Raw genomic sequence first — 23,159 nt, forward strand, 5'->3', positions numbered from 1 at the left:
TACTGTTTGTTCACCCCGTCAATAGTAGGCACTTTCATTTACAGTGATATTCTGAGTGACTCTCGACTGGGTTCTGATGATTAGACTAGGAGGAATATGAGGTTCTGCCCTTAAAAGGGGCACAGCTTGGTGTGAATATACACTGATGTCATGTGACAGCCATGGGGTGGGGGTGGGGGGCTCTCTCCATGCCTCCTTCTCCACCGTGTCCCCCAGCAACTGGTCACAGCCGCGTCTCACAATTACAATGCGGGACAGTATCTACAGCACAATGAGTCTATGTACACATGGACCATTCCCTTGGCATGCTTTAGAGAGAGAGACACACACGCTCACATACTTGTATACCCACGTGAGAGCGAGAGACTTGAGCACGCACGCACAGTGGAGAAAATTAAATGGCACTTCCTAGCATTTGCGGCATGACTAGTGCTGGGGGGAGGGGGGTGAAGAGAAGCAGCAGCCAGGGGGGTGGGGTGGGGGAATAAAACGGAGTATCTGGGATGGATGTGAGGGAGATAGAACACACTGAAGGAGCAAGAAACGGTTTTAAAAGTTGGGGAGATAGTGGAGGCAGGAAAGCCAGATAAAGGCTCAACACGGGATTCCAGCATGGATTCCACTGATAGTCCGAAATGGCTACAAGTCAGCAGCTCAATTGAAAAACAGTAAAAAGATGATGGCAATATAAACACCAAAGGCAAGACCTTAGTTTTTCTTTCCCCATAGATGAAAAAGAATGAAGGAAGGATAAAGTGTGTGTATGTGGGGGGTTAATATCCATCTGATACTTCTTCACTTGTCTTAGTTTTACAACATCCGGGTGTCCTTAGCTTGATGTAGTCTTTATATAGCATACATTTGCTTCGATATACACATATCCTTGTAGAACTTTTCCCACCCTGATTTATACTTAAATTTTTATTGATGGACTTTAAAATGGTTTTAAATGTATTTTCTTCTTCGTTTTCTTATTTCCCACTCCATTTATAAACACACAAAGTTGTGAAATAAAGAGTCTCCCCCATCTCGCTTTCTCTCTCTCTCTGTATCCTGTGTGACGCATTTTTGTGTGTTTTTTAAATTATTTTTAAATTTTTATTCTATTAACATTTGCTGAGAAGGCAGAGCAGAGATGCTGCCAGCAGCCACAGTGGGACGGCCAGGCTGATGGATCCATTTATTCCTCTCACCGACCCGGGCCCTGCAGCGCAAAAGAGAAAGAAAAGAGAACAGTTACATTCAGCTCACTGTTACAGCTGACTGCTGACTGTGTCAGAGGTAAGAAGGGGCTGCGTACCAGCACCTCAAAGTCACTGTGCTGATGTCCAGCCCAAGAAGGGCTCACAATCTTTCCTAAATCCTTCTCCTTGAGTTCTAAGTATCTCAAGGGGTATCAGTTGGTTGAAACACATTTGAATACAAAATACTCTTGCTGGAGAAGGCTGTCAATGATGTGTCTGCCGGTGCTATGGGCTCCCTTTCACCCAACCTCTTCTCCAACGCGGTGCTCTGCAGAGCCCTGTAATGGCAGCACACACTCAGACTCCGAGCTCTGGTGAGGGTCTTTCAGCAGCCAGACACAGGCTCCTCCAGCTGACTCATCACGATAGCTCCATCAATAAAATATAGAGCCAATCTGAAACTCTCATTTCTCAGGGGGAAGCAGTAATTATTTATTTGTTAATGGGGAGGGGAGTTGTTTCCAAGGAACATTTATGGCCGAATGGCACCTTAGCTACAAACTAGAAAATAGTCAACTCCTCATAGCGACTTAGGACATCGCAGGGGATGTCTGTCCCTGTTTGGACATCTGTCCAAACTCTTCATGTGACACTTTAAAAACCAAATGCAAAGGCAACAATAAAAACCACCACCACCATCAGCAAACCTAAAGAGGTTGAGAGGCAAATCCAAACCAGAAGCAGAACTAAGACTTGAACTTTCCCAAAATTCACCCTGGAGTGGCAGTCTATGTGTTTCCCACTGTCACCCCAGTATTCCGAACATGGACACAATTTTGGGGACGTGGGTTTGGATCTAAGAGGGAGACGGGAATGGCGAGGGAAGTGGAGAAGGGATTTGTGTAGACAGAGAGAAGAATTGGGGCATAAAATGTAGGTGTCAAGAGCTTGTCTCCTATGCTTTGCTTGTTCCATTTTCTCCTTTTGTATAGTTCTGTTCATATAGATCTATTACAAGAAGAAAATATTATTATTTTTCATAACAGATTTTTAGATTTAAGGCTTTATGCTTAGACAATGATGTTCAAGAGAGAAATTAACGTGGCTACTTATGTGTCACTTTGCAGTTCTGAGGGCACATCTGCAGATCACTGTGTGTGAATGAGTGTGCATGTGAGTGTGTTGTGTGTGCATGCATGGGAAATCTTATGATGGTTTTCAAGCGCAATGGAAGCATCCTCTGGTATGCAAATGGTTCCAAAATTGTCTATAAGCATATCAGATCGGATGTAAGATAACAGGGCAAATGCTGAATTCAAGAATGTTCTCCTAATCTGTGTTTTCTATAAAAAATAGCAACAACATCAACTGAACGAAACCGACAATTATAGAGCTCTAATACACAGAAATACTCTACAAATGTAAGGACATCCCCATGCTATGAGGCACGTATTATAATGAACCCTTTTTCACAGTGAGATAATAAGAGGCATAGAGAGGTTGAATCTCTTGCGCAAATGCACAGAGCCAGTGAGCAGAGGAGCGAGGGATTTTACCCAGGCAGCTGGCTCCCATTCTTGACCATTGCCACTACATGCTGGTTACACAGGGAAGGAGAGCCAGTGAGTCTCCTGTCTATCATCCAGCAAATGAATTTGGGGTTCATTTAAAACAAGAGCCAGAACAAACAAAACAACACGGAGGCATCCATTATCTTTGAACAAATGATTTTCAACAGAATATTTTTTTTCAGAATGTCTTCTTGTGAATATTAAAAATATTACTTAATATAAAGATATGAAGATCTGCAAACTGTGGACAGCATAGTTATAGTCTAAAATAAGCTTTATTATCTGGAAAGCTATGGAAAGGCAGCGTAAACTAATCAGTCAAGTCTTCACTTTTCTGAATGGGTATAGGATCATATTAATAAAAGCCACTTTTGCTACCTTCATGTTTTTTTTGTGAGGAATTTAGTTTCAAGAACCTGACAGTAATTGTTGCTCGGGCACTGGAATATGGACATTCGGAGTCTCAGCTCAATGCCTTTCCTTAACCTACCCACCATGCCCTTAGCCACCCTTGATGGCCTTTGTGACGTTTAAGGTCTCTCAATGGCCACTCCCCAGACCTTCTAGCCAGATGGCAATGCATTTCCTTAACATTTAATTTTTTTAAACATTTATTTATTTTTGAGAGACAGAGTCAGATCACGAGCAAGGGAGGGCAACAGAGAGGGACACACAGAATCAGAAATAGGCTCTAGGCTCTGAGCTGTCAGCAGAGAGCCCAATGCGGGGCTTGAACCCACAAACTGTGAGATCATGACCTGAGCCGAAGTCGGACGCTCAACCGACTGAGCCACCTAGGCGCCCCGCATTTACTTATCATTTTAATTCCTCTATATGCTTTAAATGGCATGAACTCGATGGCACATTTGTTTGGATTAGTGTTGTTAGTACAGTTTCCAAAACAGAGAAAGACTATACACAAATTGAGGCCATACAGGACTAAGCAAAAATGATTTTTGTTTTGCCTTAGGGATAGTGTGAAACAGAAGGATTTTAGGAAGAGTCTAATTCTGCCTATTTCCTTAATCTCATTTTTAGTGTTGGGACAGGCTAGGTTATCTTTCAGACACCTTGGAGTTGAGTGTTAACTGGGGATGTCTAGAAAGCCTAGTCTTATCATTTTATTTGAAGGACAGTAAATATTTTAGAAAGCAAAAATTCCATCATTGAAAAACATGGTATGTACATAAATGGACCTAAACAAACATGGTCATATATAACATTCTTGCTAATGCATGTACACACACATATATGCAGATACAAAGAGAGTATATATGTTATGTGGATACTCATGTGATATAATGCACACACGTATTATTGGTCTTTTAACACACATAATTGAGAATTAACTGTTACTTTCACATGCCAGTCTATGATGTATATAGGAATCCCAGTTTGACTGTGTTAATAATCTTTAATTTTATCCTTAGTAGAATTATTATTATAGATTTGAAATGCATTTTGTGGATCTGTTAATATCTTCATCTCTATCAATTATTATTTATTAAGTGCTCTCATATAGCTATTTGATGTGCTTCTATGACATGCTCTTTTCATAATTGGTTTTGAGAGTAAATAAATAGCTTGAAAAAATGCAAGAGTAAATGAATGAGAGTTGGAGAATCATCACAAGTGTGTATGCAATTATAGATATATATGACTGCATAGGAGACTACTTCAGTTAATGGCTATTTCAGGGAAGAATAATCAGCAAAATCATTAATTACATTTTAGTTCATAGTTATGAAATTTCTGCTTATTTGTGAAAATGCAAATGATAAATCTTATTTCCCACACCAGATGGCCAGGCTCAGCAAGTGCTTTTATATACTGACAGATATAATGAAAGCAAAGTCTGTAAACATAAATTAGCCTTAAGAATAGATGAGCAAATAGAACCACAATTCAAAAATTGCTACATGTTTTTCACACAACAGACAAAACTCATATCTTGGCATTAAGGCACATTCTATATGTGTTTATGTATGTGTGCATACACTTATATGTGTGATATCTAGCAAACATGCACTAAATGGTATATCATCATTATTGCTATTAAATATAGAAGGTTGGATTACAGAAAAGGATGAAATACCCCCGAACCAAAGGCACTGGTTTGTGAATTGGGTCAAGGCTTTTAAAATTTGACCCGGAGGGGCAAAATTCAGCTATAGCAAGATTGAGAATCTTGAATTAACACATCAGGTCAAGGTTCTCAACCCCAAGACAGGATGATAAGTGAGACTCTGCATCAGTGTGAATGCTGGGCTGCACTTTTCTGCAACAATATTTTTTAAAAAGGAATTTGTGATTAAGGACAAGGTTGATTAAACATCCTGAAATTGCAAGATATGAGAATTTTTGGCAAATCTCTACACTACAAATCTGGTGCAGGATATTCAGCCAACTGATTTGTATTTAAGTAAAATCTCAAAGAAAGTACAAGGTGATTTTCCAACACTTGCTTTAGAGAGCATACACTTGAAGACAGTTTATGATTCAAATATAGCCAATGCATTTCTGTTGCTTCTCCTGAGTACTTAGGGCTCGTTTTCCTGGATTTAGGACTAGATTTGTTCAAAATAGTCATTCTTAAAAATGTAATAATCAATAATCACAGCCTCAGTGATCCTTGGGGATTCCTTTCAGCCACTAAGGAATCAAGGTCTATAATAATTTTATTCCTGTTTTTAGCCATACAAGAAAAAAGACCAGGTGGATTTAAGCTTGAATTCTACTTAGAATTATTAAGGCTGACTAAGTGACTGAAAATAAAACAAAAACTCAAATAAAATGCAAAACAATTGTTAAGCAAGGAGAAAAATAATCTACATCTCTCTTAGATATAATCTGGATGTGCAGACTAAGGCACATCCCTGTCCTGGGAAGCCATGTTTATAGAGAAGTCTGGTAAGATCGACTTTGGCGCCACCTGCTTTCCCCATTCAGTCAGTACAGCTTCCTCTGGTGAATGAATTGGGGATTAAAGCCTATAATCTCCAGGCTGGCGCATAGAGGAGGAGATATATTGATGTTTAATTTAAACAATGTGTCTCAGAATTAAATTTGGGCTCCTCCTACAAGTGAGTCTTGGATAATCTAGAAGTATTTTCACAGTAACGTCCATTACATCTTTTCCATCACAACAGCATCAAATATTTGGCATGCAAAAATTTGAAATTTTAGGTTGATGCTTAGAATTCCTTTGGGTACCACTAGGAATTTATCTCAATGATCTTTGAAAGAAAACGATATGCCCAATTTCTCGATCCATACCAAACCCCTGGTGTATCATATGTTCATTCCACTAACACTAACCACTTAAAATTCAAATGTAATTGATAATCATGGCTTTGGGGAGAGAAGAAGGGCTGAAGGGGACAGGACTTTACACTTTCTTGCCCCAAATGATCTTGCTATAATGTCTGTATTTCTGAGGTCCTCTTCTCTGCTGCTCTCTGTGAAGACTTGTTAGAGCTGACCATAAACAAGGCGCTAAACATTTCCTTGGAGTAAGCAGCAAAACCTCCGTAATTTCTAATATTTATTTATTTTTGAGAGAGACAGAGAGAGAGAGAGAGAGAGAGAGAGAGAGAGCAGGGGAGGGGCAGAGAAAGAGAGAGACACAGGATCCAAACCAGGCTCCAGGCTCTGAGCTTTCAGCACAGAGCTCAATGCAGGGCTCAAACTCACAAACCTTGAGATCATGACATGAGCTGAAGTTGGACAGTCAACTGAGCCATCCAGACACCCCAAAGGGTACATAATTTCTGTGGCTGTTGGTCACTGGTAGGGTCTAAGTCCCACAAAAATAGATTTTAACTACTGAGAAGGACCTTGGCTGCTCATCCCCTTTGAGACTTAGAGAAGAAAACATTTTCATGTGAAGCAATTACCAATCCAAGTGAGTGGCTATGAGAACTTAAAAAGGGTGATGTCTGGCCATGCACCTTTCTCTGTGGCTTTGGTCTGGGGATAGACACTGTAAGGATTTCTGTTGGATTTGTAAGGAGGTTGCCTCAGAATTGGTAATTGTTTGCATCTTATGAAGCTTTAACTTGATTGCATTGTCTTTGTAGGGAGACCTTTGTAGGGAGATTTGGTAATTGTTTGCATTTCATGAAGCTTTAACTAGATTGCATTGCCTTTGTGGGGAAGCTTTGTGCCCCGTGCCTGATGGAGGCATGTGGAGTAGCTCCTGGGAGACCCCAGCAGCCTGGGTGTACTGCAAAGTGGAGGTCATGTGATGACCTGGGAGAACACTGAGGCAGGAGAGAATATTAAATGTTCAAGAGCTTTATTTTAGGAGATGTTACTCTATTTCCTTTAGTAATACATCCACTTTAATAGCCAACGAGAGACAGTGAACACTGCCAAAAGTGCAGATCTACAAGAGTTAGCCATGGCCACACACGGAAAGTGGGAAAGGTAATAACTCGTTCAGTTCCAGAGATTTAAAAATAAATAGCCAACAAAATCATAGGTCAGGGCTTTTTGTGAATGAGAGAGCTTGCAATTTGGGAAACATAGTGGTAAATATGTTATGAAAATTATTATCACAAATTATTGAGATGAAATAAACTCAAGTGTATAAAACCCCAATATATGGCTAAGAAATCTTAATGTTAACATATAGAAGATATTCTTTAACATATAGAAATAAGAGCCATACCTTTTTGCTTGAAGTGCACGGTGGTGCCAATTTCTAAAAAAGAAACATTTAACAAAACAAAAAACAGATAAAAAATTTTTTTGTCAACTGAAAATAAGCACAAAGGGAATCTGGTACTCTCCACTGAAAGGAGAATGGGACAAAAGGTGGAAAGAACATTCTAGTAGAAACATATACTGGTAGAGAGAAAAAGAAAGGCACATGGAAAGAGATTGTTTTGTTAGAATAAATGTGTGCTTGGAGGTGGCAAAAACCATTGCCAACTACAATATTTGATGTTACAGGTTATGCATATAGACAAGTACAGGAACTCTGAGGATGGCATGTAAAAGTACACCCACCTGCAATTTAATGGAACGATGGGAGGGGTCTGGTCTCCACTCCCATCCCGGCCTCTGTCCCCGGTTTGTTCCTCTCAAGCCAGCTGACTTTCATGTTTTTCTTCTAACAAACTAAATCCATTCCAACTTTAGAACGTGTGCATCTGCTGTTTCGTCTGCTTGGAATGTCTCTCCCCCAGATATCTGCCTGGCCCAGGTAGGCACTTCATTCAGAAGCGACTGAATTTCTGCTGAAATGACCCCAACTCGGGAAGGACTTCTCCCATCACCTTATCAAAATGGTACCTCTGTCACTCTATTCCTTCACCCTGGTTTATTAATGCTATTAGCACCTATCACTACTTGGTATCATTTTATCCACCTCCGTATTTGCTTGGTTGGAGTTTGTCTCCTCCCCTAGAACATATGTTCCACGAGGACAGCAACAGTGTGCGTCTTGTCAATCACTGTATCCTGTGCCTACGTTAGAGTCTGACATGCAGTGTGTGTGTGCAATATACACTTGTTGAACGTGTAAATATCAGGGTTGGAAGAGCTCCTACAGGTCAAGTACCTGAATTCCCTCTTGACCATCTTAATCAACTAAAGGAGAATACTGTTTGATCTTTAGAAGTAAATATGGCAGGGCACCTGGACGGCTCAGTCGGTTGGGGGGCTGACTTCGGCTCAGGTCATGATCTCAGTTTGTGGGTTCAAGCCCTGCGTCAGGTTCTGTGCCAACAGCTCAGAGCCTGGAGTCTGCTTCGGATTCTGTGTCTCCCTCTCTCTATGACCCTCCCTTGCTCACTCTCTGTGTCTCTCTCTCAAAAAGAAATAATGAAACGTTAATATTTTTTTAAAAAAAGAAGTAAATATGGAAAATTTCCATAGGACATCACGTTGACTCTCAGGACCAACTGAATGGTTAATCAGATATAGGAGCCCAAACCAGGGCTGGGGTATATGGGTTGTCTCCCCTGAAGATCAGGATGTAGTCTTGCACCCCTCGATAACACACTTTCATCAAGGAAGTAAAGTGACTGAACTCTGAAGCTAAAGAGAGCCTTTTGATTTGGACATTTATTCCCCTCATTTGAATTGGACATCTATTTACAAGCTTAAAACTTGCTCATGCTTTCTTGTGTCTTCCAGAATGAGGACCCGAATCCTTGGCATGGCGTCCATAGCTCTCCCTTCATCTCTCCAGCCTCACCAGTGTCTGCCATCTCTGCATCCTAGGCCCCCGCCTGCCTTCATTCCCAGGCCACCATGGTTTTCTGTTGTAGGGCCAATGGCCCAACGTTACCACTACTAGAAATCCCACTCATCCTTCAGAATTCATTTATAACTTCCACAGGGGAGGTTCCTTAGTCCCCTTAGAAAAATTAAGTCCCTTTTTTACAAGCTCTGCTCTCCTTCACCTTCATAACACTCATCTCAGTTTTAATTTTAAATACATTTGTCTGAGGTTTTGAGTGATGCATGTCTTCACTACCGGACTGTGAGTTCCGTGGAGCACAGGCTGCCTCCGCTACTGTTTCCTGTTGTGGTAGAGCCACTGCATGAAGGCACTCTGAATGCACAATGGACCAAAACAGATTTAGAATCCCTGAAATATGAGAAAAATAAATATATGCCAGAAGTCCCCTAATAGAGGCTCCAAGGCTCTGTTAAAACAACAGAGAGTCTGAGTAGTTAAATTATTATCCGATTTAACACAAAGGGGTCAGAACTTCAGAATAAGGTCTGCACAGTTTCTGGGGTTCAGTGTAGTCTATTTCCTTCACTGATTTTTCCTTTGTTAATCCAAAGGAGGTCACAAGGAGAAGTCCTCAATCAGCATGCCGTTTTCTGGTATTCTTATGATGGCTATAAGAAGGGGGCACAATTTTCCTAGAGTCTGAGGTCTTGAAAATGTTTGGCTATGATTCAGCATTAGTGAAATTAGTATAAGCCAGGCTGTTCCTAATAGCAAGCTGTGTCTACGGGTAAGGACAGTTTCCTTAAACTTGTCAGATGTGAGGAGGACGGGTCCTAGTGTGAATGTTCTTTTGCACTATGACTGCTGGTGGACCTCCAGATGCATTTCTGAAGCTGCTCAAAGCTATTGGCACCTGTCCTTCTGTCTTTGAAGAGTTAGTATATTAATTGCACAAGTAATTGAAGTCTTCCCATACAGAAGGATGCAGAGAGAATTCTGCCCCTCTCCTAGCAGAAGCCAGAAACCTGTCACTCGGACTCCAGAAGAGAAGCCAGATTTCATCAAGTTATAAAACAGTGGTCTCTACCTGTTGACCACACCGATCATCTGACCACTGATGTATTGTGTATTAAACATACTTCCACTTATTTTTCTTTTGTAACACCTGCTCTGACTACTTTTCTTTGAAATAAATGTACTGCCTTAAACATTGTTGAAGAGGCACGGCAGAGAATGTGCTTGACATAACATGAGAAAATTGAGGCCCAGAGAGGCCAATTAGTTACTCAGGGTCACCAGAATAAAGCCGAGACTCACATCCAGGGCTCCCACTTCTCCAGCCAGACCCCTGCCCATTATTCTGTAACTCCCCTCTGGTATCTTTATGGAGGCAAAGGTAGGAAACCATAGCCTGTATAACTCTAGGTTTATCGCTGGGATATTTACATGATTCACTCTCGACTGGGGACATTTGGGCTCTGCTCTGGTGCAAGGTGCAACTTCCCTACGTTCTTTGGTTCTTTTGGTTTCTCATTCTTTAGAATTTATAAGGATGCTGCAAGGTCACAGAGTGATTGCTTCTTACCCAAAGAGGCCTAGATCCTTAATGGGACCATCTTTGTATAAAGAACACTTGGTTTCCCCTGCTCTAGCCCTGACCCACAGGCCTCCTGGGATTAATTCCAAGAAGCTGTTCAGGGGCCTGGGTGGGCAGGAAGACCGAGCTCTCTGCTCAACCTAGAAAATACCATGAAACCTCTCTTTGCCTCAGTTTCATTATCTGTAAAAGAAATTTTATTAACATGCTCCTTAATATTTGTGCTATTGGTTAGATAAGTTAATGATCAAACTGTACTTGGAATGCTGCCATATACATAGTAAGATACTTTGTTATCAGATTTGTGGTAAAATCCCTTCTAGAGAGGTCTTTTAGTGCAAGTTTGGTTGAAAAGAGAAGAATAAAAAAAAAGAGAGAGAAGAATATATCTTAACAGGTAGGCCATGTCAGTGCAGATCCAAAGAACAAAATTAAAAAACACAAGGTCTACTGCAACCATAAGGACCAACAAAACACTGAGAGGCGCCTGCACACTGCGGCGAGGGGGCAGCTTTTCGGTCCGGAGAACCCCAGCAATGTGCCTGGGTTAACCAGTCAGCGACACAGGCCTGGATAAGAGTCTGCGTGCCCTAAATATTTCTCTTAGGGAACAGAAACTCCCCCACTAACTAATTAGAAAGAGTTATTAAAAGGGTGCCTGGGTGGCTTAGTCGGTTAAGCGTCAGACTTCAGTTCAGGTCATGATCTCATGCTTGTGGGTTCCAGCCCCGCATCAGGCTCTGTGATGACAGCTCGGAGCCTGGAGCCTGCTTCAGATTCTGTCTCCCTTTCTCTCTGCCCCTCCCCTGCTTGCACTCTGTCTCTGTCTCTTAAAAATAAATACACAATAAAAAATTTTAAGTTATTAAAAGAAGGATTTGAAAACGTTGCTCAAATATTATACTTTATGAAGAAAAGCTCACAAAAATTCAGATAAAAATATGCATTTGCTTGAAATGCCTTTAAAAAGCAAACTAGTTTACCTATTAAATTTTAGGAAGCATTCCCTATTGCGATAGATTGGATCGTGAGACGCTAATGATCTTAAGACTGGGAATTCCATTTATCTTCAGGGAAAGAGAACAGGGTGCTTATTTTGTACTATTCTTTCCTATTCATTTTTCTTCAGTTGGAATAGAACCTTCGTTTTTGAAGAGTAAACCCTACACGGTTTGAGCCTGGCACTTTGAAATCTTGGTTGTGTGCTGCCATCTTGTGGCAATACAAAGACATGTTCCTATGTTCTAGCTAAAGGGATTGCCTGTGTCCACCAGGTGGCAATAGTGGGAAAAATAAAAACTTTTTTTTTTCAGTCAGAGCCTGCAGGAAATGTTACATTTTCAAAAGGAGTATTTCTTATTCTTACAGAAGAGAGAAAAAATATTTTTTATTGTCCTTAACAAATGAAAATGATTCATCCTTCTGTGGTGCTAAGGTGATTCCAAATTCTTAAGTAAAACTGCCTTGACAGGCATATTTCCATAGGGATTCCCTGGACACACTCATTACAATACACTTGAAACCTATGATTTTTATACTTTTCAGGAAAACATATCACCACATATTGATCTTACTTTAGCAAATACACTTAACCAGTAAGCACAATAGTGCAGGTCCAAAGAATAAAATAAAAAGATAAAGCTGTAGCAATACAATGGACAAAACTTCAGGGGAGTTTAGTACAGAGAAAGTTCTAGAATTCTCTGGAAGCATTATTGCTATATGCTTAGACTTTAGCTGCTGCTGATGGGGTACAAGGAAACAGTGAGGGAAAGAATTTAATACCAGAAAAGGCAAGTGTTAGGACACATTTATTTATGCTTATCTGTCTTTGACTTTTAACTTTCAGATTTTTAAAAAGTGTATTTATTTTGAGAGAGAGAGAGAGAGATTGACTGGGGAAGTTCTGAGTTCATGACTTGAGCTGAAACCAAGAGTGTGACCCTTAACCGACTGAGCCACCCAGGTGCTCCTAACCTCACACCTTAGCCATGTTAGACAAGCCTGCTGCATCAGAAAGAGCCACCTCACCAGCCTAATTGGCATAGACCACGTCTTCCTTGTTTACTACTGTGTCTCAGCTCACTGTTCATCTAGTGTAGAGTGAGTATCCAATAGATTTGCTGAATAAACGCCCATGCATAAATGAATGGATGGATGAATCAACAAATGAATGTGCGATTGAATCAATTTATACCTGAAGATCACCCTCGCTAGGATTCTGGATAAAGGAAGATTCTATTCTCCTTTAGGAACCGTCGTGCCCTAGTGGCAAGGCAAAATTGTTGCTGAGAATTCAGGCATTTGAAGAGCCAAATGGGGCCAGAAGTTACTTTCATCAGTCCCCAAATTTGGGCAGGTAGAAAATTTTCTGGAGTGTCGAGCTTTCCTTAAGAACATCCTCCCAACTAATGAAAATTTAAATCTTGGAAGATAAAAACCTAAGCTTCTTTTTTTGTCCAAAGGCCAGAAGACTTATTACCTCTTACCTTCTCATCTTCCAGGATGTGGTAGGATTCATTGATTCATTCTCTTTCTCTCTCTCTCTCTCTCTCTCTCTCTCTCTCTCTCTCTCTCTCTTTCTCTCTGTGTCTCTGTCTCCAAGAATTGAAGTCATTGATATGGAGGTGTCACTGGAAACTCTAGAGTTTATACTTCGGAAAAAAATCCCTTATTGCCCTAGGGAATGTTCAAATCTGTGTTTATGAATAATTTTGTCTTGTTTCCTTCTTTGAGTTCTATCTAGAAGAGGAGGTAAGGGCACAACCAATCCATAAAGAAAAGAATTGGTTTTCAGTGCTTTGAGTCTCCTGACTCTTAACCACTTACCTTGAACCTGCTGCTTCTGAGCCCTCCTTCATTCCCAGCCACATGTGGGGTATACAGAGCTTTGGAGGTCTATATTGTTTGTGTTGTTGTTCTAATTCCACGTTTACTTGAACATAAATGGCTCGCTTTATAACCCGCCACAACCATTTGAACAAGGAAACCTTCTCTCCTCTGCTGTGTGTAACACAACTCTTTGTAGAAGGCCGGTCATCTGATATGCCTTAGATTTTGAAAATGACACGTGAGTTTGAGGATGTAAAACAATGAATTGACCACCCCTACTTCCCCACCCCCATTCAGAGCCATCTAGTAAGACTGTCTGTTCAGGAGATAGGGAAGGTCTGAATTCAATGGGAATCTTACCCTCTAGTTGCCTGGAGAAAGTGAGAGAGGCAGGAGGCTAAAATCCTTAAGGGATTTAATAAAGGAAATGAAGAAGATTCAATGTGCTGCCTCACCTCCTTCACTGATGCTGAAGACCTGAAGCATAACATTTACAAGGTTCCTCGATGGGAACTTAATACTTTATATGCTCTGACTTGTATTTTTTGCGACTGTTTTGAAAAACAAAACTCTTATTATTATGGTGGCTTAAAAGGGGGATGTTTATTAATTCAATTTTCAAAGCCACTTTCAAGCTTAGAAAGTTATTAATTTCTTTCTCGCAGGTTTCTCCACTCACAGCTTTAGGCAACAGCAGCATCCACTTCCAAGTATTATTATCATTGTTTCCTTGACATAGAAAAAGATATGCCTGTGATTTCTGTTTAGGTTGTTAGAGTTTTTTATTTTTTCCCACTTACCTGTCTTAATGGCTAGTACCTCTGGAGTGATGTTCTCTGAGAACCACAGTAGTGATTCTGGGTGTAGTTCGAGGGAGAAGCCAAAAAAGAGAGATAGGGCTAAACTTCAATCTTAAGGCTATTCCCAGTTTTTGTTTGTTTGTTTATTTTTTTTAAGTAAAGTTCTACACCCAACGTGGGGCTTGAACTCATGATCCTGAGATCAAGAGTCATATGCTGTACTGACTGAGCCAGCCAGGAGTCTTGATTCCTGTTTTCTTAGTTCATAGGTGGACCATTATCCTAACTACTAAGAGAACATATCAAAATAGCTGGGGAAACTAGGGAGTCTTAGTATGACACCAGTATTTGAGAAAGGAAGTTGGCTTTCCTTAACCAGCATCGGGTCAAGGAATCCTACACTTTACTTTCAAATACTTCTAAGCCTTTTCCTCTTCACAGTTGAACAGAAATGGACCTCACATGTTTGGTGCTATTTAGGAGTGAGTTGGAGCCATGAATGATTGAGCAGAATATTTGCCACCCTGGACATAGGGTAGTAACTCCTTGTTGAATGAATAAATAAATCCAAACCAGATGAATGCTGATGTCATTTCTCATTGTATAACGTGAATACAAATATTTGAGAGTCACTTTTCATTCTCATCAATCAGTGGAACAATTCTCTATAAACCAAATGTTCTACAGTAAAGAGGATCATAAAAAAATGTTTTAAAGGTTATTACATTAAAAAAAGACAAATTTATAAAAGGGGAAATATTAATACACCAATTTAGAGAGAGCATGTAGGCACTCCCACATCTGAAAGGGGGGACTACTACTGGAAATCCTGGAGGTGACACAATGGAAGGTTCTTGTAGGACAAGGACTTGGATTTGGAAGACCCATGAGTGTGCCCACAGCAGCAGAGAGAGCTGGTGTGCCCGTGGGCAGGAGGGCTGGCCCTGAGCCTGCCTGTGCCGTGAGCTGGAGCAAGATGCAGAAACACACCCCGCCTCAGGAGGGCAGAACACAGAGAAGGACCAAGGTGTTTTAACGTCAGCATTTTGTAGTGTACTGACAGCTCACACCTTGGATGACACATTTGTCTGTATCATATTCACGATGTTATCTCTGAGGAGAGAGATTATATATCATCTTAATTTTCTTCTCTATAATTTCATATATTTTCAAAATCTTGCATAATGAGAATGTATAACACTTATCAGAATAGAAAACTATTTATAAAAACAAAGCATTGCATTAAAAGAAAATCCTCCAAATCTGGGGAAAAGAAAATAATAGTTGGTTTTGGGTTGAAATTATAACAAGGAGATTGGATTTTTTCCCCTTTTTTAGTTGGATGGTGGCATAGAGCAAAACCAAACAGAAGCTAAGAAATGTAATGCTTAATTTCTATAAGGAACATAGTCTGAACAACATGAAATGACAATGCAATAAAGAAATGCTTTATATGGGTTTATGAGGTCTTTCTGACTGTAGGCTTTATATAATTGCTCTGTAGAGTAGTCTACGTGCATGATTTGACTTTGACTGTGATGGGCTCTGCTCAAAAGCAATATGGATTGTTACAGAAAGTGCAGATTCGCTAGGCATGCCCACCATAAAGAGAGGGCTTCATTAAGCCTCTTACAGCAAGTCAGCTTTCTCAAATCCTACAGGTTTCTTATATAGCCTGAGAAATTTAATTTTTAATAATCAATGAATTAAAATGTTAGAGAATGCCCAAGGGACTAAGTTTAATAAAGGGGTTTCCCTGGGCCACTCCACCGAAAAATACATATGAGATTAAAAGAATTCCACAAGTGAATGTATTTGGATCGGTTGTCAGTAACGTATTAGGGCCAGAGAGACAGTGTCTGCCTTCTAGAAGAAACAACTGCTTCTTCCCTTGTATCTAGAATGCACCTGTTGTACCCGTGGGTACAATTCTGGCCTTTTGCCCTTGTTAGAATTAAAGATCCGTCATCTCATTTAGTAAAGAACTGCCTCTCAACCCCAAATCTGCTTAGCTGTTGGTACAAAGTAGATTATATTTTCCATGTTTAAAAACATACATTTTATGTATATTTTAAAGTCTTTTGTGCCTTCATTTATTTGACTTGCTAAAAAGGATTAAAAGCACAGGTTTGGGTAGGTCTCTAGAGATTGTCATCTTTCTGGTTTTCTTCCTCTCTTTTCATTTCCCAGTCCTAAATTGTAAATTGCAGATCTGTTTTAGAATACATTTTAGATTTAAATTCTAAGGGATTCAAGACTGTCTTTAATCCATGTAATGTGTGTTTTCATTTTGTATGTTTCAAAAAAACATTCAAATACCATAAAACAAGGTAAACTGGCCTGCAGAATTTGAATGTTGCGATAAATGAATTTGTGAGGTTTCCTGGGGTTTAAGGCTCTTGGAAATAAGAAGATAAGGGATTAAAGATGGCGGACCTATGTCCCTTGGTCAGGACTTGGTGAAGGCAGTTGTGTTTGGACCCTTCCCAAGTGACTTTATTACTCACAGTCCCAGGATGCCTCACTCATTCCTGCTGCATCACTGACTCCAAATATAACATCATCACCAGGTTCTGGAGTAGATCCTTGAAAGTATTGATGGCTCCTTACAACCTGACCATTCCTACAACTAAAGTTGAAATTTACCATCAAACCTCCCTATTGGGAGGCTGAAAGTTTTCTTCAGACGTTCTGCCGGCATTCCCCCCCACCCCCCGCCCCAAAAATGTCACTCAGCACAGTGCTACCTATCACACATATGTATACAGTATTGGTACATGTCTGTACAAATGAGCCAGCAGATACTTCTTGTCTTAAAAGTGTAACAGAGGTGTGAATGCAAATTCCCTTGCCTTCAAACCCCACTGGTTTATCATGTGTCTTTTCTTTTTAAAACAAGCCAGATGCAAATGAGGAAGAATAAGAAACTACTAGGAAAACATCACTCTTCAGATTTTAAAAATGAATTAGACTTAATATGGTTTAACTTAATATGGTTTATGAATTCTAAATGTTTGTATGTACTGGAATGTTTGCTCCTCTCTTTTCTCCTTTCTGCCTTTTTTGAACTTCACTTTCACCTGGAAGCCTTCTCTGACCAGTCCAGGCTCCCTTTTCTGTGCTCTATACAGGCATACAGGTATCCTAAACTTAGTAACCTTTCTTATGATTGCTACCTCCTCATTTACTATCCCATCTGATCTGGAAGCTCTGTTACTGCAGAAACCATGTCTTTCTTGCTCATTCTCACAGTCATTCCCAAGACCAAGTTCAGAGTTCAGCACTAGAAAGTACTAGTTTTTTTTTTGTTTTTGTTTTATTTTAGTGAATGAATGGTGTAATCAAAACATTGTGCATTATGCATTGTCAGATAAGCTGGGCCAGAAATTACTTGCACTGGCCATCAAGAATGAAGTCTCTTTCTGTGTTCCTAATGGTTAGAAATCTCAAGAAAAAGAAAACATGCACTCTAAAAGAAACTGTAAACAGCACAAGCAAGTGGAGAGTACATCTAAGTGGAGAACAAGTCACACTATTAATTGAATGACTTAGCCTGGGGGGCGGGGTTGAGTCTCTAAGGGAAAACCGACCTCCCATGAGTAAGATTGTTCCGTGTTTTCAGCCCTACAACACTGAGCACCTTTCAACCATGAACTTACCTGTGTTCTGGAACTCCAGGGAGGAAAGAAGACCTCTCCAAGTTACCTTCTAACTTGCAATTCAACAAAGAGAACTGCAAGCTACTGCTTGATTTTTCTTTCTTTCTCTTTTCTTTTTTCTTTCTCTTTATTTTTATAGTTCTTTCTGTTCTCCAAATATCCCTTTCTTCCAAGTCATACAAACGTCACACATTTAATCAAGAAAAACTTTAGAATACCCAAGCAACTTTCCAACAGAGAACATGGCTGGGAAGGCCTGGTGCTGGGTGGCCTAGAGAGCACTGGATGGTACACAGGATGGACACTTAGCCGGGACAGAGCTGTCCCATTTTTTTAAACCACAGAATGCTACTCTTACCCCCAAAATGTCTCTTAGTTAAAAAAAAGTCACACTGGAACTGCAAAGTTTGGAAGGTGAGTGGTTAATTTAGAACTACTGTTACAGTGTAGGACAGATAAAATAGAATGGACTGACAGCTGTGATTTACAGTAAAGATACTCTGTTAGTGGTAATGCCTAGGTGTTAAAACATACATATGTGTTACAGGGATGTGGGAAGTGTTTTCTTTTACAATCAGCATGGTAAGAAGCAAAACAGTGTCATAAACTATGGCGGTGTTTGGCTCCTCGGGGACCAATTAGGTAGTATGATAAATGACTTGTAAAGTCTCTCCCCCCCGCCCCAGTGATTTGTGGTGGATATAAGCTGGCAATTCTCGGGGTAGTCCTAGTGAGTGGTCTGCCTTCTCCCATCATCCATCTGGGTACCCAGGAGCACCTTAAATTGGAATTCCAAACTCATTATGTCATGCTGTGTTCTTACTTGGCAGGTGTGTTTCCTCACAGCAGTATACAAGGGGAGATGGGAGGTGCGACCACTTAAGCTGATTTTTTTTCCTCCTGACTGAGGTGCTCATTTAATTTAATACCACAAATGACTTGTGATGATGAAAGACCACTGTGAGGACAGAGTGACTGTACAAGGGAAGTTGTTACTAAGGTTAATTTGTATCTTGCCTCTTCAGAAGTAGATGTGTCCTCCAGATAGATGGGACAATGGCTTTGTTTGCATGGCTGCTAACCAGTGTTTACAAGTGAATGCAGAGATTATCAAAATGTTTCCTTTGGTTTTATTTGAAGGATGTCAAAGAAAAAGTATATATGTAAGGTGAGGTGAATATGGTATAAAATATAGAGAAAAAGAGAATGAAGAAACATAGATAGGAGTACAAATTTCAGGTAAAGAAGAACGCGAGAGGCAGGGACCAGACCGAAATTCACGTATATACTTGGAGGGACTATCATAGGACATCTGTCAGGAGCTGAGACTCTACTGATGATTGAATTCCTGAAGGAATATGTATTCTTTCTTTCTTTGACTCTAAGCAGTGCCACTTCCTTCACGGACTCTTGCTCCATATAATGTCTCCAAACCTAAAGCAGAGCTCCCAAGGCAAGAACTTCTTTCCTGGCTGTAGCCAGAAATGCTCCCCACAACATACGGCTACCCTCCTGCTAAATGGCACACGGATGCAGACGTCAGGGCAAGCTCTGCTGGGGATGCATTCTAAAGACCAGGGGGACCTGCATCAGCATTTTCTGTCCATTCCAGATCCTGGTCTTCTCACCCTTTGGGGCATCGTGCCAACATTTTCTGCTGCAAATCTCACTGAGCTCTTCTTAGGCAGCTTTATTCCTTTTAATTAAAAAGACAAGACTGTCAATTACTTAAACTTAATCCCCAAATGTAATTGTTACTTTGAGAGATTTTTTCCCATAAAGCTCCTAGAAGAGAAATATTTCCATCAAATTAAAATTTAGTGGGAGCTGGGATTTTCAAAAAAATATTCATCTTCAAATCCCTGCTGGCTCTAGAAATCTACATAGCACAGCAAAGCCTCAGTACAGGCAGATCACCAGGAAAAGCTGACTGGTGTAGGCAGAAACAGACTCGGAAAGTAGGAAAAAGCATTAGAAAAGAGTCCCAGCACTAAAAATTCTCCTACCTTTAAATTGATGCTGTCAGATTTTTAGCCATTTAGCTTGAAGCTAAATGTAAATTCTGAGACAGGTAACACTTCCAAGCCACTGTTGGACCTTTAAATAATAGCATGAATAAATTTCAGGTTTATTCTTGCTGGCAAATTTTAACATGGAGAGAACCAGTATTGTTTAGGAAACAGAATAGAAGGAAGAATGCAGAGCTGAGAAGAGTATGGTGCAGAACCGGTTTCAACAAAGAGAAGCACCTGTTGGTGTTGAGTCTGAATCACTGAGTTGGCAGGAGAAGTTCTGATGGATGTTAGGTGAGGTTTTGGCACAACTATCTTACTTGGTTCCCAGCCACTGAAGAAAATCAGCCTGTTGCTCCCAGTAAGGGAATCAGACATGGTCATCAGGTATTAAGTGTCAGTTCTTAATTGTCTTCATGTGTATTAGTCAGGACCCATGATTTTGCTGTACACTTGTGTTGCCACTTCCCAAGTATTCACTAGAAAAGCAAGGTCTTTTTTCCCCCCACCAGCTAGTGGGAAAGGAGAGATGTATGCAATGTATTTGAAAACTAAAGCCTTCCCTGGGACGTGTTTGACACTTTTGGCCAGAACAAAGGACAGGTTCTTTAGAGTGATGACTTTGGGTCAATTTGAAAGGTGGTAACGTGCATGACGGGCACTCACTGAAAGTTTGAGTGTGTGTGTGTGTGTGTGTGTGTGTGTGTGTGTGTCTGTGTGCACATGAACCAGATATAGAGAACCATGCAGTGTGAAGCTTCTCTAAGTGTACTATGATACTGGTGAAAAATAACGTTTTTTATTTGGCCTTGGGATACTTCCATATTTAAACTTGTTAGCAGTGGGCATTTCAGAAATCTCTAGAATTTGTAATACGTCAAATTGTAATGAAGCCACAATGAACTTGTAGTTAGCTAATATCCAGGCAATCTGATACCAGTTATGTCTTTAAATATCAGTACTTCTGGAAAATATAAGAATTATGTGCATCTGCATATGATTATTTAAAATTCAATGTGCTTTCTTTCTGGGAACTTGAAGCTCTCTTTTTATATTATTTAAAAAATGACTCTGAGCTTGTAGGCATGAAAAATATAATTTCTTTCCCATTTCACAGTTGGAAAAACTGAATTAAAGAGAACAATGGTAGTAATTATCCATGATTAATAGAGGTGTGTATGTAAATCAGCCTGAATAAGTGTGTGAAATTAGATGCGCAGACGCCAGATAGCTCTGTTCATGTTTTTTAAAGATGAATGCTTTCATATAAATCTCTGTGTGAGCTGGGCAGACATCTCTGTGTTGAGTATATCTGGAAATGGACTTTGTAAAAGTGTATGGATATTAAGGTAACAGTGTTATGTATTATAAGCATTATAATACATAAAATAAACTAGATGAGTGTTTAAAATTCATTAGACAGATAGACATCTAATGAACACAAATACATACAGAAGGGTTATTTCTAATGTACTATAGATTTATATATGTGCCTGGATGCCGTGAGGCATAGACTGGAATTTGTGTGTACTTTGACGATTAAGAAGTATGGGAAATGGTGCATGTTAGTTTCTTAGGATTGTGGGGATTAATTGAGTTAATACATGCCATAGCCCTCAGAACTCTATCGGTGCATGAGAAGTCTACTTTCTATGTTAGTTGTTATTATTATTAATTACTAGAGATGAAACTGCTATTATAATGAGGAGCTAAAAGGAGACATTTCCATTGTCATCTGGGATAACACAGGAAGCGATAGGGGTTCTCCAGTTATCTTTACAGCATGGTGTGGCTTTAGGAATTTTCTCCCAGTTTTCCTTCCAGCCCAGGGAGTCTGATCTTGAGAACCCATTTCTGGGAGTGCCAGGTCAGGGCAGGTATATCACCTCCTCCTGCCGGAGAAGGAATCTGGCTGTTCTGATGCCAGGCCTGCCCAGAACAGCACCAGCCCCCCTGCGGAGAAAACATGCCAGGTGGACTTCAGATTTCTGCAAGCCTGGTTTGTTTGTGGGTTGGATTTTCGTTTTTCTTAAAACTTTAATTTTGGAGGTTTTGTTTTGTTTTCTGAGAAAGCTTTAGACAGCTGTATTAATCATGCAAACCCAGCCATGTGCAATGTGTTTTATCAATGGAAAAACAGGAACTGAATGGCAAGCAGCTGTGAACAAACCCAGTGCGAAACCTGAACCTGGAAGATAATCTTGACATTTCCCAAACCCACTCGCCACACGGGGTTAGTGAATGGAAAGGCTGTTCACTTGGGATAAATAATCAGATGGGAGGCAAGCAAGTGAGACACATTCCAGGGTTATTACTTTTTTTTTAAAGTACCGGCGATGGAAGAAGCATGGGCTGATGGAGCCCAGAGAGTCCGTCCTCAAGGGACTCCTCCCTTGAGGGCGGTAAAAATAAAACCATGGTAGTTTGTCCTTGTCCTTTTTCTTCTTGTACTTCACTTTAACTTTGGGTTTTGTCACTTTATTTCGAACCTTCAGTCTTTCTAATTGTGAGGGTGTCTCTAGGTGCACCTCAGTCCTGAGAGGTTATGCACAAGTAAGCTTATGGGGCGGAGACGAGCCATATTATCATTTCCCAGGATTCAGAAGCCGCAGGAAACGATCTGAGCCTAACAAAGTGAGAAGAGTTCCCTCAGACATCTAGAGCCCACTTTTCCCTCATTTTACAATTCAGTGAATTTTCTGCAGCGATATAGTCAGAGGTAGTTATGCAAATATATGCAATTCAGGACTCATTTCAGAATAAATAAACCTAAATTAAAATTAATGGGAAAAAACACCTATCAGAAACAGATCAAGGGTGGAACACTTATTTATTTATATATGTCTTTTAAATTAAGAAGCAGGGAAGCACACTGATTTTTGTTTTGTTGTGTTTTGTTTGTGGCAGAATAGGAAAGGACATTTGAAAATTTCTGATTGGTCACAGACAATACAAATTATCCTTTGGTATAATTCCAGTATTATTATTATCACTGCAGAAAATCAAGCAATATGATGAAGGAAACCCAAGAGAAATACATTTGATTTATTGAGCCTTGTTTTTGTTTAATCACAGCTTGAAGGGGTTTAGGACTGCATTCCTGCTGCGACTCTGATGTTTATCCCGTCAGCTTGATGAGCCATGTAGAGTGGGGGTGGGGAGACCCTCCAATGAAAGACATTAACAGCTAGGCAGCTAAAATTAAATACGTATTTCTGTTATTGGAAAATAAGAGAGAAAGTTCTCTTTTTTTGTGATGGGTAGCCAGAAAAGGACCTTTGGAACTTTCTCATATTTTCAAAACCCCTGAA

General features: G+C 40.2%; 1 protein-coding gene across 4 annotated transcripts in view; it reads right to left on the bottom strand.

Annotated features, from left to right (window-relative positions):
* Positions 1 to 829: 829 nt before the first annotated feature.
* Positions 830 to 23,159, bottom strand: part of LSAMP (limbic system associated membrane protein) — a 619,607-nt gene continuing 597,277 nt past the window's right edge. For 2 of the 4 annotated variants that reach the window (XM_029939356.1, XM_029939357.1), the window contains one exon: positions 830 to 1,204. In XM_029939356.1, the coding sequence (XP_029795216.1) occupies positions 1,107 to 1,204 (98 nt within the window). In that variant the 3' untranslated portion in view covers positions 830 to 1,106. Of the gene's footprint in view, positions 1,205 to 7,427; positions 7,461 to 22,933; positions 23,044 to 23,159 lie in introns of those variants that run through there. The other 2 variants (XM_029939355.1, XM_029939358.1) reach the window with 2 other exon arrangements.

Source organism: Suricata suricatta, chromosome 5 (genome assembly GCF_006229205.1).
Source record: "Suricata suricatta isolate VVHF042 chromosome 5, meerkat_22Aug2017_6uvM2_HiC, whole genome shotgun sequence".
Taxonomy (NCBI): Eukaryota; Metazoa; Chordata; class Mammalia; order Carnivora; family Herpestidae; genus Suricata; species Suricata suricatta.